Genomic DNA, 17,052 nt, shown 5'->3' on the forward strand with positions numbered 1-17,052 from the left:
GGCAAACTCCAGTTTGCCAGCTTTTTATTTTGCCAAATAAGAATATTCTCTTTTTTAATTTTAAAATATCTAATTGGCTTTATTAAATGATTCATGAATTGGGCAGCATCCCATCTAGCAAATAGGAATTCCCAGGAAAAATCTTTAAAATGACTGATATCATTATCATCTTATTCTTTGAAATATTGGTCACTGTCATTAGTAGAGGTGCTATTTGCTATCTGACAATAACTTCAAATAGTAGTAGCTACTGTAAAAATGTTCATCAAGTGTTAAGCCAGAGACGAAATTTTAATCAGTGAAATAGTTCCCTATTGCCTCCAGGATAAAGTCCAGATTTCTTAACAGGGCTAATAAAAGGCCTGGATATCTGACCTCTGCTTGCTTCTCACCATCTCTGTATTTGGCTAGTAGCATGTTCTGGCCACATTATGCTATCAAGTAGTTCCCAAAATGTCCTGTCCTGCCTCACCTCTGGGCACTTCTTTAGTGTTTCCTCTGTGCTCTTGCCAATTTTAGGTACCATGCAAGAGAGTGAGGGAATCGTAAAAGACCTGTTCTCTACATGAATAGGGATTACTGCTTGCTGGTAGAGACAGTATTTTATCTTACACCTTTGAAGCAGATAGGACGGTAGTTAATAGTTTGTATAGTTATTTTTGTTCTTTGGTTTTTTACAGATGAAAGCAGAAAGTATGTGATCTTCTCAAGGTCACACAGCTAGGTGGTGGTAGAGCCAGGACTCAGGTCTTGTGTTTCTTTGTTTGAAGTATCATGTTCTTTCTGATTTCTTTGTAGTCATTCACTGATTTAGTTAAAATATATCCCCTGCCTACCATGCTGGGCAACATACTAATAAGGATACAAAGGTTATAAAGGTGTTCCTTTTTCCCAAAGGTAGAGTCTATTGGAGAGAAACAGTAATATATTATTATAATGAAAAATTATTTATTGTGTGCACAGGTTACTAAACCAGGGTTGAGTAGGCAGAGGCCTTCTATAGGTGAATCCTAAACTGAATTTTCTGCAGGTACAAGTATGAAATATCTGTAAGTAGCTCATAAGCAAAGTAAAAATTGTGTTGTTTAGTCATTAAGCTGTGTTCAACTCTTTTACAACCCCATAGACAGAGCCTGCCAGGCCCCTCTATCCATGGGATTTCCCAGCCAAGAATACTGGAATGGGTTGCCATTTCCTTCTCCAGGGGATTTTCTCAAACACTGCAGGTGGGTTCTCTACTGCTGAGCCACCAGAGAAACCCAAAGTAAAAATTAATGCAGCACAAATTTAATACTGTATACAAATGCTGTGGACATGACTATAATAGAGGACTGAATAATTTGGTAGGGATCAATGATTATACTAAGTTGGAAAAACTATTAATATGTAGAACTTACTGGGAAGACATTCATTTAGTAGAAAAATATTGAGAGACTTATTTAGAGACTATAGAAATGTTTTAGAAAAAAAGCAACTATTAGATACTGTGGAAAGTAAATTTACCACTGAAGTAAGTTTTTATATATATATATGTATAAATTCTGCTATAGAACACATATTTAGAGGCTTTATTTTTACTCTTACGGCCCAGCTCAAATGTTACCTCTTTATGCCTTTCCTGATTTTTTCTGGACGTAATTAATTACTGTCTAATATATGCTACTGTAATACAGTGCTTTGTATAACATAGTGATTTGTGTCTCTGCTAAGATGTATATCATATTATTTGTTTATGTGTTTTCTTCCCCTCTAGAATTTTTGAAGGCAGGGATTCTGTCCAAATGATTTTTTAATCCATTTTATATGATCATCATGTTTGGCATGGGATAGGTAAAGATAGATAAGTAATTTACTTTTGATTCTGAGACTTCCCTGGTGGCTCAGATGGTAAAGCGTCTGCCTACAATGCAGGAGACCCGGGTTCAGTCCCTGAGTCAGAAATATCCCCTGGAGAAGGAAATGGCAACTCCATCACTCTTGCCTGGAAAATCCCATGGACACAGTCCACAGGGTCGCAAAGAGTCGGACATGACTGAGCGACTTCACTCACTTTAGAATTCTGTGCCCCAAATGTCTTAATGTACTTAATGATAAGGTCCCCTACATTGTTGCTCCAACTGGTATTTCTACCTCTATTTTTCAGTTTTCTCCTTTTGTATACTCTAAAATGGTCATACTACTCCTAAATATGTACTTCCTTCCTTCCTGCCATTTCTTTATTCTGAATTCTTTGCCTGGCCTGTCCTTTCAATCGCTTTATAAGATCCCTTCAAATGCTAATTGTTCTAAGGAGCTTTTCTTAAATAACTTGCCAAATGTGCGCTCTCTTCTCTTAATAAATCGCCTTATAGATAAACTTGTGCTTGCTTCTCATAGGCCATGTTTACCATATTTTATTCCGTATATGATGTGCTCTTCTTGTGCCATTACTCCTTATCTCCCCCATTTAGATTCTGAACTTCCTGAGGGTAGTGGCCTTTGTAGTTTCTACAGAGTTGCTTTGGATGTAATGGACAGTCCATAATATTTGCTTAGTTAAATGGAAAGTTAAAATTAGACTGACCTTTTTATGAATTTGTAAGATAGTACATTTATTAGAATGAAATAAGGTGATAGATCTTAAACAGGAACTTAATTGAGCATTGTATCAGTTGTAGAATGAAGTGTTTAAATCAGAAAAGGTGACTTTTTTTTAAGATTTTATGGGCACTTTTTTATAGTTTATCTTTAGTTTCTATTTTTATAACTAACATTGACTTCTTACGTGTGTCTTGTCGCATACGAAATGTATATCTTCTTAGATATAAGGTGTCCATTTTCCTCATTAGATGTTCCTCCTCTGAATGTACTTTAATAAAAGCACAAGTATTGTATTATATTGGTAATGTATTGATATTTACCTGTCTAGATCTCCTTTCAGAGGTCAGTTATTCATCATCCTAGTGCCTGGAAGTTGTTTTTCAATAAGTGTTTGTTAGAAGAGTAAGCAGCAAAACTGTTTTCTTATTTAAAACTTTTACTCCTCATATTTTCAATAAGCTTTGGGTTATATAAATGTAGAAAATAGTTTGCTATAGTATAATCTATCATAATGTACAAACTTCAAAGACTGTACCATTTCTTTGCTAATTGGAATATTACATCTTAAGTGTATTTCCAGAACAGTGTTCTAAAAAACCTTTAACTATTTCTTAAGAATAAAACAGATGTTCAGGCCTATAGTACATAGTATAAATTTGGGAATGTTTACTGTTATCACAATAATTGGGAATATATGAACTAATGTCATATGCTTCAGGTAATTTACTTTCAACATTCAACTGGGCAGTAGATTTTGTAGTTCTGAATTCTTGAAGTAATAGATTCTGTATATTCAAGAAATTATTTTAATCGATTCTAAGATGCATATTTTTTCTCCTTTTAATATCTCTGAAATTAGGATGTGTCTCAGTCACTGTCTGCCTGGTAGCTGTCAGGGAGGAGTTGTCAGTTGGCTGTGTGTACAGAAACTTAGTCATAGCTATTTACGTTGCCATCACTTCAGTTGGGCTGTGTATGTTGGTACTGCTGCCGCTGCTGCTGCTAAGTCGCTTCAGTTGTGTCCAACTCTGTGCGACCCCATAGACGGCAGCCCACCAGGCTCCCCCGTCCCTGGGATTCTCCAGGCAAGAACACTGGAGTGGGTTGCCATTTCCTTCTCCAGTGCATGAAAGTGAAAAGTGAAAGTGAAGTCGCTCAATAATGTCCAACTCTTTGCGACCCCATGGACTGCAGCCTACCAGGCTCCTACGTCCATGGGATTTTCTAGGCAAGAGTACTGGACATGTTTAATTATTTTAAAGGTCTCAAAGGATAGAGTTATTCAGCTTTTAAACAAAAAGTTACTGATTATACACAGAGGCCCAGAGACAGAGTAGCGAAGCATAAATTTAATATTCAGTTCAGTTGCTCAGTCGTGTCTGACTCTTTGTGACCCCATGAAGCACAGCACGCCAGGCTGCCCTGTCCATCACCAACTCCTGGAGCTTACTCAAACTCATGTCCATTGAGTCGGTGATGCCATCCAACCCTCGCATCCTCTGTCGTCCCCTTCTCCTCCTGCCTTCAATCTTTCCCAGCATCAGGGTCTTTTAAAATAAGTCAGTTCTTCTCATGAGGTGGCCAAAGTATTGGAGTTTTAGCTTCAGCATCAGTCCTTCCAATGAATATTCATTATTAAAATTCATTATTCATATATTCATTAGTGAAACAGATAATTGTTGTTGAAGAAATGACAGCAATTTACATTTTTTTACAGAGCAACAATCAGGTGTTTCTGGACCAAAAAGAGTACTTCTTGGAAGAAGAAATTGTCAAATCCTTCAGAATAAGTCTACTTCTAAAAATGTTTTTTTAAAAGTTATAGATTATAAAATAAAGATTCAAAGTGATATAATGTCATAGTTTATTTCTTCATGTTACATGGTACAACTAATGATGTACCTTATATTTGACAATATACTGGATTTCATAACTTCTGTTGTATTTCTTCTTTTTCCCTCTTGGTAAATGATCATACATCCATTAAAAAAATATAGGACATTGCTTTCTCTGATTAATAGGTTAGGTATACGTAGGTGTTCCCTTGTCTAGTGTCTATAGCAGAACATAAGATATGGTCCAGAGAATTGATTTAACCTACTTTATTCTTTCTTTTTCTTCTTTTTGGCTAATGCTATGTTCAGATTAGAGCACATAGCACTCTGTCCATTTAGTCTCACAGTTATAAAATCTGGAAAAAATTTCTCTCTTTCTGTATTTTACTTTTTCTAAAATTATGTTTTTTGTTAAAGTACTTGTATACCATTGTGATTGATAAGTCCATTTCCAGGTAAAATTAATGTAAATTTACATAGTTTTTCCTTCTCAGAAAATTTTCAGAAGTATTTTTTCATTTAAATTGTGAGCAGAAAAAATAAATAAATAAATAAATTATGAGCAGACATTCTCTTTAGGAAATTTATATTTTCTAATATGGACCTCCCAAAATAGAAGCTCTGCAAGAGTTTTTTAGACATTTGCTAGTTTTTGAATAAATTAATATGTAGAGGAGCAAGAATCTTCATTTGGGCTCTGTATACAAGACAGCGAGGGCAGAACTCTAAATTACTGTTGTTGAAAAGGTTTGGAATAAATAATACAAGCCTGCAACGAAATTGGCAAGTAACCTATTAGATCCTTTCCACACATAAATTCTGTGTATGTTTATGTGATGTGTCTGTGTGTATAAATGTTGCCATTTTTTTTCTCTTGGCGATTATCTTAAGACTAATTTATTGCTTAGCTTAAGCTACTGTTTGTTTTTGCCTCAGCTTGATTATCAGTACATTTTATTTTGCACAGTTTAGTAAATATAATAAGCAATAGGTATATTCCAAATGATTTAATGGTGGGAGACTTAGGGGTAGAGTGATGAATATAGCTGTTAACAAAAAGGTGCTTGGTTTTGCTACATGGATGTCTGTATCACTTGGCTCTCAGGAGGCTGATCTTCCATGGTAGCTGAACAAGAGAACCATGGTAGCAATATGATACAGCATCTCCAACATACCACATGTCTGTGTTGTCTGTCAGCTGACCAGATGGCTAACTTTTATCTCATTTAGGGCCGGCTTATCATGACTTCATACAATTGCTCTTCTTGCTGTAATTTCATGTGTACCCTATAAAGTAGTAGCTTTATCTGCTCAAGAGGTGTAGAGCAAAAGATCACAACATACTTGCTAATCTGAGAGGATCTGTTGTCAGTTACCTTAGTGCAACATAACTTTCAAGTGTAATACATAAATATTTTGTACATACTAGGGCTGTTGGGGAGTGCTGGCCATTTCATGGTATGGAAGAGTCTGACATTCCATTCTCAAGTTTACTTTACATTCTGTCATAATATGTGAACTTCAAACTGAAGTAATATATGTTATTACTTTTAAATGCATATATATACATAGTCATGTCCCCTGTAGCAGCAACTTTTTCCTTGTAGGGAATATCACTGAGCTATTTGCAATGAATTACTCTACCAAAACATACTATACACTGAGATTGTATGTTTTTTAAATCATATATAAACTTTGTAAAACTTTAATGAATATTCATTATTAAACTTTGCTTTTGTTCTTATTTCCTAGGATTCTGACACTTCATGACATGTCATTATCCAGAGCAATAATGAACATTGACCTGTTACGGATTAGTTGATGACCTTTGGAAATGATCCAATAATATCTACTACAGAGAAACTGAATGTACTCCATTTGGAGTGAACAGCCCAGATTATTATTGAAGTTTTCAAGATGACAGATCCCATGATGGACTTTTTTGATGATGCCAATCTGTTTGGTGAGACCTTAGAAGGTTTGCCAGATGATGCATTTGTACAACCAGGACCTGTTTCACTAGTTGATGAATTGAACTTGGGTGCAGAATTTGAACCTTTGCACATAGACTCACTGAATCATGTTCAAGGTACTCCAACACATCAGAAGATGACTGATTATGAACAGTTAAATCAATTTGATTCAATGAAATTTCACCAAGTTAATCAGTCTTTTGGTAGCCCAGCTGAACATGTGTTATCACCACACTCTCAGTTTAATTGTTCTCCAATCCACCCCCAGAACCAACCGAATGGTTTGTTTCCAGATGTAGCAGATGGCAGTCCTATGTGGGGCCATCAGACAGCTACTAGCATTTCAAATCAAAATGGGTCTCCTTTTCACCAACCAGGACATTCTCACTCTATGCATCAAACTAAAAGCTTTGTGGCACACCATGACTTTGCCTTATTTCAGGCCAATGAACAACAAACACAGTGCACTTCGCTACGCTCACAACAAAACAGAAATAATCTTAACCCAGGGCAAAATTCTCTTAGTCAGTCTAAAACTTTCATGGATGTTAATGTTTCTGGTCCACACAGAGTCAGTGTTAACCATCCACCACAAATGAATAATGCATCTACTTCACAACAGTCCCTTTCGATGCAGCAATTTTCCCAAACATCAAACCCTTCAGTACACTTCCTCAAGTGTAGCAGTCACCAAGAAGGTAATTTTAACGGACCTTCTCCAAATATGACTTCTTGTTCTGTCAGTAATTCACAGCAGTTTTCTTCACATTATTCCTTTTCCAGTAATCATGTGTCACCAAATAGTCTTCTTCAACCCTCTGCAGTTCTTGCACCTAATCATACAAATCAGACTTTGTCTGATTTTACTGGGAGTAATTCCTTTTCACCTCATAGGGGAATCAAGCAAGAATCGACTCAGCATATGCTAAATCCCAATACATCGTTGAATTCAAGTACCTTCCAAATGTTGCATTCGTCACATCCTCAGGGTAATTACAATTCAAAGTTGTCTCCTGTGCACATGAGCTTCCCGGATCCTGTGGACTCAGGAGCTCAGATGGGCCACTTCAGTGATCATGTGGAAACCAATGGCTTTCCGTCTTTGGAAGAGAACTTACTTCATCAAGTGGAGTCTCAAACTGAGCCATTCACAGGACTTGACCCAGAAGACCTCCTGCAGGAGGGTCTCCTTCCCCAGTTTGATGAGTCAACGTTTGGGCAGGATAATTCAAGTCATGTTTTAGATCATGACCTTGATCGGCAATTTACTTCACATCTTGTAACACGGCCTTCTGATATGGTTCAAACTCAGTTGCACAATCAGGCTCGGAGTTGGCATTCATCACTTTCTAATCATCAGCATTTACATGATAGAAATCGCCTGTGTTTACAGCGACAGGTATGTAACTCTTATTTTGGTTTGGGGTAGCATGGGGGTTTACTCACTGAGTTTATTTCATATGAGTCGTACTCAGAACTTCTCAAACTCAATAATTCTGTCAGGTGAATGTGCATATTTTGATGTAGATTTATATTGTTTCCATAGTCTTATATTTGAAAGTCCTTCACTGATTTGCTCAAAACAATAAACTTCTATTATTTAGATTTTTAAAAAATATATATCTTTTATAAGATATTAAGACATCTTTTGTAACTTTCAGTTATGATTGCCTTTGACAGAAAGATTTATTATCAAAAACAAAAACTTAATAACCATAATTAAAAGGAAAACAATAAATTGGGAATGTTTTATTGCCAATATAATGGACATAGAGTTAATACTCCTATAAAAATAATTTGATAATTTGATGAGATCTCATTAGTTGATGATTAAATAAAATGTAAAAGCTGAAATTCACAAAAGAAGTCAGTAAACTTGACATTCAGAATGATATGCAACTTTAGTAATAATTCAGTTGCAGTGTGGTTTCATTTTTATCTACTAGAAAAATTTTTTTTAATTTGATGCTTAATATTGGCAAACTTATGGTGAAATTGGAATTCACATAGCTTTGTAATTGATACAGGTATTTTGGAAAGCAATTTGGTGGCACATGGCATATTTGAGTATAAAAACTTTAGTACAATAACCCAAATATGGCTAAAGTAATATACCCAAAGATAATTCTCTTGCTGTATCTAGAAGGGAAAATTGGAAACAGCACAATTTATTATCGTATCTATATTGGATGAACTGTTATAGGCGTTAAAAAGACTTTGAAAACTGATAATATGTTAATAATGGTGGAAAAGCATAATTCAAAATTAAGATCCCAGTAAAGTGGTTAAGAGTACAGGCTCTGGTACCACACTACCTGGGTTAGAATCTTGGCTCATGTTACTTATTAAGTGTTAATAATTTCGGTGCATCTCATTTGCTTCATCTTTAAATACGGAAAAATAATAGGACTTTCATAAGAATGAAGCGAGTTATAACATGTGCTTAAAACTAAAAAATTAAATAAAGTGCTTAAAACTGTGCCTGGCATATAATACATGCTTAGCATATAATAAGCACTTAACAAATTTTTTTATAATTATACTTTTTTCATAGCAGTTAGAAAATATACTTATGAAAAATACTGAAAGAAAATAAGTTGTTTTAGGGTAGCACAATTGCTTTTCTTGCCTTTGGTTTTTATAGTTTTTGTCATATGAATGTATTACTTTAAAATTCTTTTGGTGTATTTAATGTAGTACTTTATCAACTTTCTGAAAGTTTGTTGTTAAAGATTTATAAAATTGCTTTAATACCTTGTTTACTTGTGAGATTTGGTAGACAATGAAATATAGCATGGTTCTTGAAATTAAGTATTTACAGACCACTTTTTTTAATTTCAAAGCTTTGAAGTGTCTGAAGAGGATAAAATCTTTATCTTTTGCTTTGTGGGTCATGATGTTTTTAGTACAGCTTTTGAATTGTCTAGATAGATTTAAGATATTTAAAAGCAACTTGTAAATTCTCTTCCTCCCCTTTTTGTGGCCTGAATATAATATTATGATTTTGCTCCCTCTACTGGAAGAGGGTCAAGCATCTTGGACCTTGGGGAAAAACCACTGACCAAACCCAGGATCATGTATTCACTTTTTACGTATACTTCTGACTAGTTTGACTAATTAACTTGTCCAACATATAATTGAAGTTATTAAATCTGAAATTTATTAACTTATTTCCTTAATTTTATTTTTCTAAGGACTTTTTTTTAATTCATGTTTTCCTAAACATGTACTCCTGACTTTAAAAAGAAGTTAAGACTTTCTTCTATAGATTTGGAATGAATGGAGAATAATTATAAATATCTAAAATAGTCCCCAATACTAATATTTAAATATTAGTACTAAATCTAACACTAATACTCAACCTTAATGCTATCTGAGAGAAATTCTTTTCACACCAATCCATCAGCCTTTAATAAATCATCTTATTTACACTGATACATTCATAAGGCTTTATTTAAATCTACTCATCTTCTTGTTTCAGAGTTTGTTTCATTTTGCTGACTTCTTATTTTTGTTACATGTTTAAAATCTGATAAAGGGCAAATGTTTTTGAATACTTACATGACTTACTGAAAGTCTGTTCTCAAGTTTCCTATTATTTCTTTGTGTTAAGACTTAGAGTTGTGAGTTTCTGATTATGGGGGTGGAGAGAAGAGATGGATTGGTAGAGAAGGTAGGAGATTATAATATGGTTAATAGAGATTGGATATAGATTTTATATGTATAGACTTATGTCAGATATCCCAATATGTGAAATTAAACTATTCAGTATGTATAATTTATGATAAATTTTGGCAGAGCATATATAAGTCTTTTATCAGAATTTTTTGGCATTTTCTGAACGATAATGGTTACTACGTAGCCAAAATGTTGTATTATTGCAGTTTTCCCCAAGTTCTATGAAAAGAAATTTTTTCTTAGTTTTTTTTAAGTCTCTTGCTTAAATGCAATAATTTCATTTCAGACTAAATTAGCATTGTTAAGTATGTGTGTAGAAGTTAACAGATTAAAAACTAAGAAAGTAGCATAATTTTTGGTTTATTAGAATTTTAAAAAGGACATATATTGTTACAGCCAAAACAAGATATTCATTAATCTATCGTTGGAAAACTCATGGATGGCATTCTATAATTGTAGAAACCTTCACTGAGAGTATTAAGTATGTAAAGAGTATCTGTAAGCCTTGCTTTTTCTTATTCCCCAATTTAGGTGGAGTATTTGTGGATATAATTTCAAAATCTTAGAATCTGTGTCAGTCATTAAAAACAGTGAATATTGCTGAGAAAATTTCTTATATAATTGACTCTAGAATTTTACCATTTAAAAAAGAGAAGAAAAAAAGTGAGGTTCTACAGGAAGCATTTCTAAATGTAAATACAAAACATAATAGAGAAAATACTAACTTATTTTCATCTCTGGTTGTTAGAGCAAAGGAATATTGAGAAAATAATACCATAAATTTTTCCTTGCTCTTTTATGATAAATACTGCTCTTTAGTGACACAGAACCTTTCATTTTTGTCTGATTATTTGTTAAGTGGGAATACTATATGGAGCACTGTGTGATCTTTGAATTTTTGTAAATTAAATTTGCTGTAAATGTTCTATAGCAGTGAAAGATACGTGGGATAGCTAAAATAGCTATCAGCATAGGAAATAGAATTTTAGGAGGTATATAATTGTACATCATTCCTTGTTGGCTTTTGTATTCTGATGAATTTATAACTTTATTTACCACCTTGAATTTTTTTTTTTTTATTTTCCCTGAAGGTAGAGAAACCTGTCTTTTTTATAAGCTTTAAAAAAAAACTTAGAGAAAGGTTTGAACAGCCTATGTAAGGCACATTTTAAAATACTGGATTTGGGGGAATTCCCCAGTGGCCCAGTGTTAAGACTCTGCACTTTTCACTGCCAACGGCCTGGGTTCAATCCCTGACTGAGGAACTAAGATCCCACAGGCCACACAGTGCGGCCAAATAAATAAATAAGAAAATATTGGGCTTCTTTTCTGACAAAAAATTTAATACATAATTATTATTTAAAAACTGAACAACATAGAAAACAGATGAAAAATAAGTTACTTGTAACATCACTACAAGAAGATGCCATTGCTGACATTCTGTAAGTTTCCAGTGAGACCTGCTGTCTGTCTCTTCCCTGTGTATTTTTGCATTTTTAAGAACAAAGCTGGGATCATATAGTTTATGCTTTTTGGCAAATTGCTTTTTTGTAATTATTATTATTGCAACAACTTATTGCAACAAGTTACTATGTTGCAGGCATTTTTCATGCTGTAAAGTATTTTTCTGGAAATGATTCTGAATGGCTAAAAGTTGGCCGCCTTAAGTTTGCTGAGAGTGCTGAGTGCTAAGCTGCTTCACTTGTGGCCAGCTCGGTGTGAGCCCATGGGCTGTAGCCCGCCAGGCCCCCTTGTCTATGGGATTCTCCAGGCAAAAATACTGAAGGGAGTTGCCATTCCCTTCTCCAGGGGGGTCTTCCCGACCCAGGGATCCCACCTGTGTCTCTTATGTCTCCTGCCTTCTTAGTGAGTGGGTTCTTTACCACTAGCGCCTGGGAAGCCCAAGGTTGCTAAAATGCAATATAAAAGTAAAGTTGTTATTGAGATCTGGAAAAAATCTGAGTCAGGGTAATTAAAATATTTTATATTTTTGTTGTGTTTATTACTGTAATAGTTCAATTTGAAGTAGGTGTGTGATAGTAAGCAAAAACAAGAATATGCCCTATGATAGAGCATTTTGTTTGTGCCAGTGCTGTTCTAAATGCTTGATATATGTTACTAACACATTGATCCTTCACAGCAGTCCTTTTATTTGGAGTTAGTTAACTCCTTCAGTTTCCATTTGAGGAAACTGAGTTACAGAAAAGTTAAGTAATATACCCAAAGTCACACAGCCAGTGACCTGACTAGATTCAAATCGGATTTAGCTCCATTATATATGGTCTTAACTACTTTCACTTTACTTCGGAGTGTGTTAATGCAGTGTGATGTTTAACAATAATACACTAAGTGATTCCTCCCTTCTCACCCTGCCCCCTCCCCCTACCCCTTCAGAAATATACCTTACTGATGAGATAAAAACTTGCTTTAGAGTCTTTAAGTGAAGACCATTCAGCTCAGTTATTCTGGCTATATTGACAGATAGTTTATTCATTATCAGAGGGAAAGACAACCCCAAAACAAAAAACAAAAGTAAAGTGAAATAGCTATTGCTTCAAAAAGTGTTTTCACTTTTTAAAAAATAAGGTTGTGTTTAAGATGATAATAACAAATGCCTTAAAGATAAACCTTATAATTACCTTCAAATATTTGAAGGACTTTTGAGGCCGGAATTGCATCTACCAAGTGGAAGTCACAGAAAAGTAGATTAGTATAAGGAAGTTTGAAGTAAAACACTTTCACTGAAAGCCAGGAGGTGGAAAATGGACTAAATTGGTAGGTCCTTTTCAGCTATTCTGTGGTTGTAATTTTGAGTTTCTTTGTGAGATGTATTATTCATATTGCCTGTTTAGCTCCTGAGTGGCTATTACAAATAATGAAGAAAAGTAAAGATATGTGACAAGTTCTCTGCTATCCAGGAATACCTGGGAATTATTTATCACAGATGGGTAAATTTTCCAGATAGTGGAAGTGTGTTCTAGTAAGCTTCAAAACCTTTAATTTTATGGCTTTCTCCCAACCCCCACCCCAAGAGTGATGGTAATGGTGGTAGAATGATCAGTTAAGATGAAAAAACTCTTAAAAGTTTTATAGGGAGGTCCTGTATGTTCAAATTTGTAATGATTATTGTTACACCTCCAGGAATCACCCTCACTTAAATAAGAATTTTAGATATTTCAAAGTTATCTTAGCAGTACAAATAATTTTTCCTGTAAATGAAATCATTATTAAAAAACAAAGCGGAAAACTTCCTAAAACTGAATGTAAATCTAAAGCAAGGAATTTGCTATACTTTGCTCATACCCATTGAATTCAGAGGATCCTGAGGTCTTTTCTAGTTATTTTTGGTTCGGGGTTTTTTTGATAGTGGTAACTTTTCCTACATCAAAAAGTCAACATATAATGAATAGTTTCAAAATTTGTCATTCCATTTATGTCCCAGACAAAAAGAAGAGAAAAAAACAACCTAAGTAGTATTTAGATTGTTTCATTGAATAATTTAAATTCTTGTAAAGTAACATCCCTCTATTTATCAAAATTTATTTGCATCTTTATGCATTTGGTATGCTATTGCTTATAAGACGTTGCAAAATTCTTAGTTGTCTAAGCTAATACACAAAATAGAATTCTGTGAAGGAATTTCCTGTTCAGTTGGTTTTTGTTTTTTCAGATAAAGTGGACTAGTTTTTTTGGTTTTGACATTTCTGTCGAATCTTCTGGATTAAAATGTTCTGTTTGGACTGGAAATTTGTATAATATTAGCAACTTCTGAAATACCTTAATTATTAAACTGTGTACTATATTATATTAGAGGGATTGAGTTCTGCACTGAGTAATGACACTAGTTGTTAACAGTAGCTTTAAGGCTGTTGACTTCTGACATGCATACTTAAGGGTGAGAGGTGAACAGGATGTGAATTCCAGGGGTGGGGAAGAGGCGGCAATTGGTGAGAAATTTGTGGATTTGTGCAGTGTGTGAAGAGCACGAGATTCAAGCCAAACTTCAAAGTAGGTCTAAGAGAGTTTTATTGTATTCAGGTTTTTTGCTTTTGTGTTTTACTCTTTCTTGCTATTTTTTTTAAATGGAAGTGCAGTTGATCATATAAGTTACAGGTATAGCATGGTACTTAATTTTACTGAGGTGCACTCCCAGATACCTTAGAACTACTCAGTCATTTATCCTTATTAACATCTGAAATTGAAAAACATGTGTTAGGGGCTACTGAACCATCAAACTTTATTCCTATTATGATAATATGAATACTTTGAAATATTTAAGTATGGGAGATCAGGTTTCTTTATTTGGATAGTTGGACTGAAATGATTTTAAACTACAGAAATATTTTAACACAATATGCTATGAATAATATGTGGAAGGAGATGGTTAGCACATAGGAAGCTTAGACTACAGTTATCAGTTAAATAAAATCTGGTAATTTACTATAGTCAAGTATGCAAATAACTTGCACATTTATTATGCAAGTACTACCTTACAAGTTATGAAAGGAAGGCAGTCTTCTTTTTTGTATTGAAGTTTTATATTATTTGCAATATTATCTTCCTTTCAGGTTACAGCATAGTGATTGAATATTTTTATGGATTATATATTGCATTTAAAGTTATTATGAGGTAATAAGGGCTAAGAGCCAATCTTTAAGCAAAGTTTTTTGCTAGATTAATCTACGCTTGTGTACCTGAAGAGTGTATGTTGAACATTTCCATTTCCTAGGATTATAGAATTTTAGAGCTGGATAATATTTTACCCTATCCTAATACAAAAAGCAAAAACAGTATTAGGTCATTTTGCTTGCTGTCATACAACTGGTTAACATTCCTTCTTATAGTTTAAACTCTATAGTATTTAATCGTGATCAGAAATGAGAATTGCCAGGCACTTAGAATTAATGTGTTATAAATATTGATATTTTTGAGTTGCTCAGTTTTATTTTTGTGTGGGATTTTTTTTTTTTTTTTGGTATGTCTGTCTTTCAGTGTGTTTTAAGTTTTTAACCACACTTCTAGTGTTAAAAAACGCACACTTATTGTATCTGTCTGCTGCTAAGTCGCTTCAGTTGTGTCCGATTCTGTGTGACCCCATAGACCGCAGCCCACCAGGCTCCGCCGTCCCTGTCAAAAGTAGATATAAACTGTGTATGTGTGAATGACTAAATTTTGTGTAACATCCATGTTTTGGAAATGTTGCATTTTTGCTGCTTCTCTTTGTTTAGTATTTATTAGATATCTACCAGGTGTAAGAGATTGTGCTGGGCACTGAGGTTGCAAAAATGAACCAGATGTGGTCCTTTGCCTTTGAACAACTCACACTGAAAATTAAGTCATACTTTCCCATTGATCTGTATTGTAATTTCAGAGGTTTTCTCTTTTCAGTTGTGATTCAGTTTCAGTTGACATAGGTTTCTAGCACTCCTCAGCTCTCCAACTAAGTGATTTTGAATGAGTGATGATTATAAACAATTCATTTCCTTGATCCATCCGATTTAAAGTAAGTATTCCTCTAAGTTTCTAAGATTAGCTCTTTGTTACATGACATTTTGTCATTCTGTACTTACTTGATCCTTTGTATGCGTTTATATCCGTATTTTAATGTATGTACATATAATATCCAACTGCTCTTGTAAATGGCAGAGTCAAGAGAGCAGGCCCTTTTCTTTTGAGTTTCTAATCTGTTTAATTTTATTACAAACTATTTGTTACAAAACTATTTTAAGAAAAAAAAACTATGTGATTCAACTTTTAACACTACTTTTTTGTCAAAAGAGAAATAACTACTTACTGAGAGATACATTATGCTTAAAAGATTACATTGCTAGATAAATTTGCTAGGATTTTTTCCCCCTCTAAATACCTCAAATGAAAGTAAGACTTTCAGAAGTAATTTTTTAAAATTAATGTGGTAAATAAACATTGAGTGTAATTAGAAATAGAAATATATTTGCATAATATTTTGAGTGGTTTACTTACATTGTTTGAATTTTTTAGTAATAACCTGAGGTATATATAAGTTGGTATTATTTCTCAGAGTTTACAGATTAAGTACTTCGGGTATCAAGAGGGAAAGTAACCTATCTAAAAATCTTTAAAATTCATTGTGTTTTCTACCACATCAACTCAAAAGAACATAAACAACAAATATATTCATTGAGCACCTGCTGTTTATATATCAGGTACTGTGCTGGGTACTGACATTACAAATGCAAAGAGACCTCTAAGGCTACACCTGCAAATCTGTATTTTTGTTATATTACAAGAATAAAGACGACTTCCAGTCAACTTAAGCAATATTAGAAATATGAATATTATGAATTTCTTAATCTGTTTATATTTATAGTAATATTTACTTTTCCTACCTTTTTATTCAGAAAAAAAATAAACTTAGGAGTTGAAAGGATAATATAGTGGACATCCATGTACCATTCACATAGACTCACTGGTTTTTTGCTTGCCTCATTTGTCTTCTCACTCTTATTTTCATTTTAAATAAAAGTTACTTTTACTATGTGATAAAACTTATCATCAATAACAGAATATCATATGACCAAAATTCAGATATCTTTTAATTATCCTAATAATTTTTATAGATGTTTATTTTAAAATACGGGATCCAGTCAAAGATCAGGCATTGCATTTAGTTATGTCTCTTTAATATTCTTTATCCTAATACAGGGGTTTTCATGCTTTTTTGTTGTTCTTTTCCAATGTCACCATTTTTTTAAAAAGTCTATACTCTGTCTGTATTTATCTAATTATTTCTTCATACTTCAAATTAAACATTTCTTGGCGAAGGTGCCACATAGATGCAGTTCTTTTGGGTCATATTAGGAGTTTGTCCCATTATTGGTGATGCTAAGTTTTATCACTTAGTAAAATTACCTTCACTCCTTTGTAATTAGTAAGTGGGATTTGGCTATAAAGAGTTGGATCCATAGATTAAAAAATACTGAATATGTTATAATAAGTCTGTTGCC

The 17,052-nt window shown here is 33.7% G+C and overlaps 1 protein-coding gene across 12 annotated transcripts in view; it reads left to right on the forward strand.

Moving 5' to 3' along the window:
- The window catches only part of CHD9 (chromodomain helicase DNA binding protein 9), a 217,998-nt gene that overhangs the window by 82,731 nt on the left and 118,215 nt on the right, over window positions 1-17,052 (forward strand). For all 12 annotated transcript variants that reach the window (XM_061138502.1, XM_061138501.1, XM_061138499.1 and 9 more), the window contains exon 2: window positions 6,168-7,787. In XM_061138502.1, coding sequence (XP_060994485.1) covers window positions 6,333-7,787 — 1,455 coding nt within the window. In that variant the 5' untranslated portion in view covers window positions 6,168-6,332. The remainder of the gene's footprint in view (window positions 1-6,167; window positions 7,788-17,052) is intronic.

The sequence above is a fragment of the Dama dama genome, chromosome 4 (genome assembly GCF_033118175.1).
Source record: "Dama dama isolate Ldn47 chromosome 4, ASM3311817v1, whole genome shotgun sequence".
In the NCBI taxonomy this organism is placed as follows: Eukaryota; Metazoa; Chordata; class Mammalia; order Artiodactyla; family Cervidae; genus Dama; species Dama dama.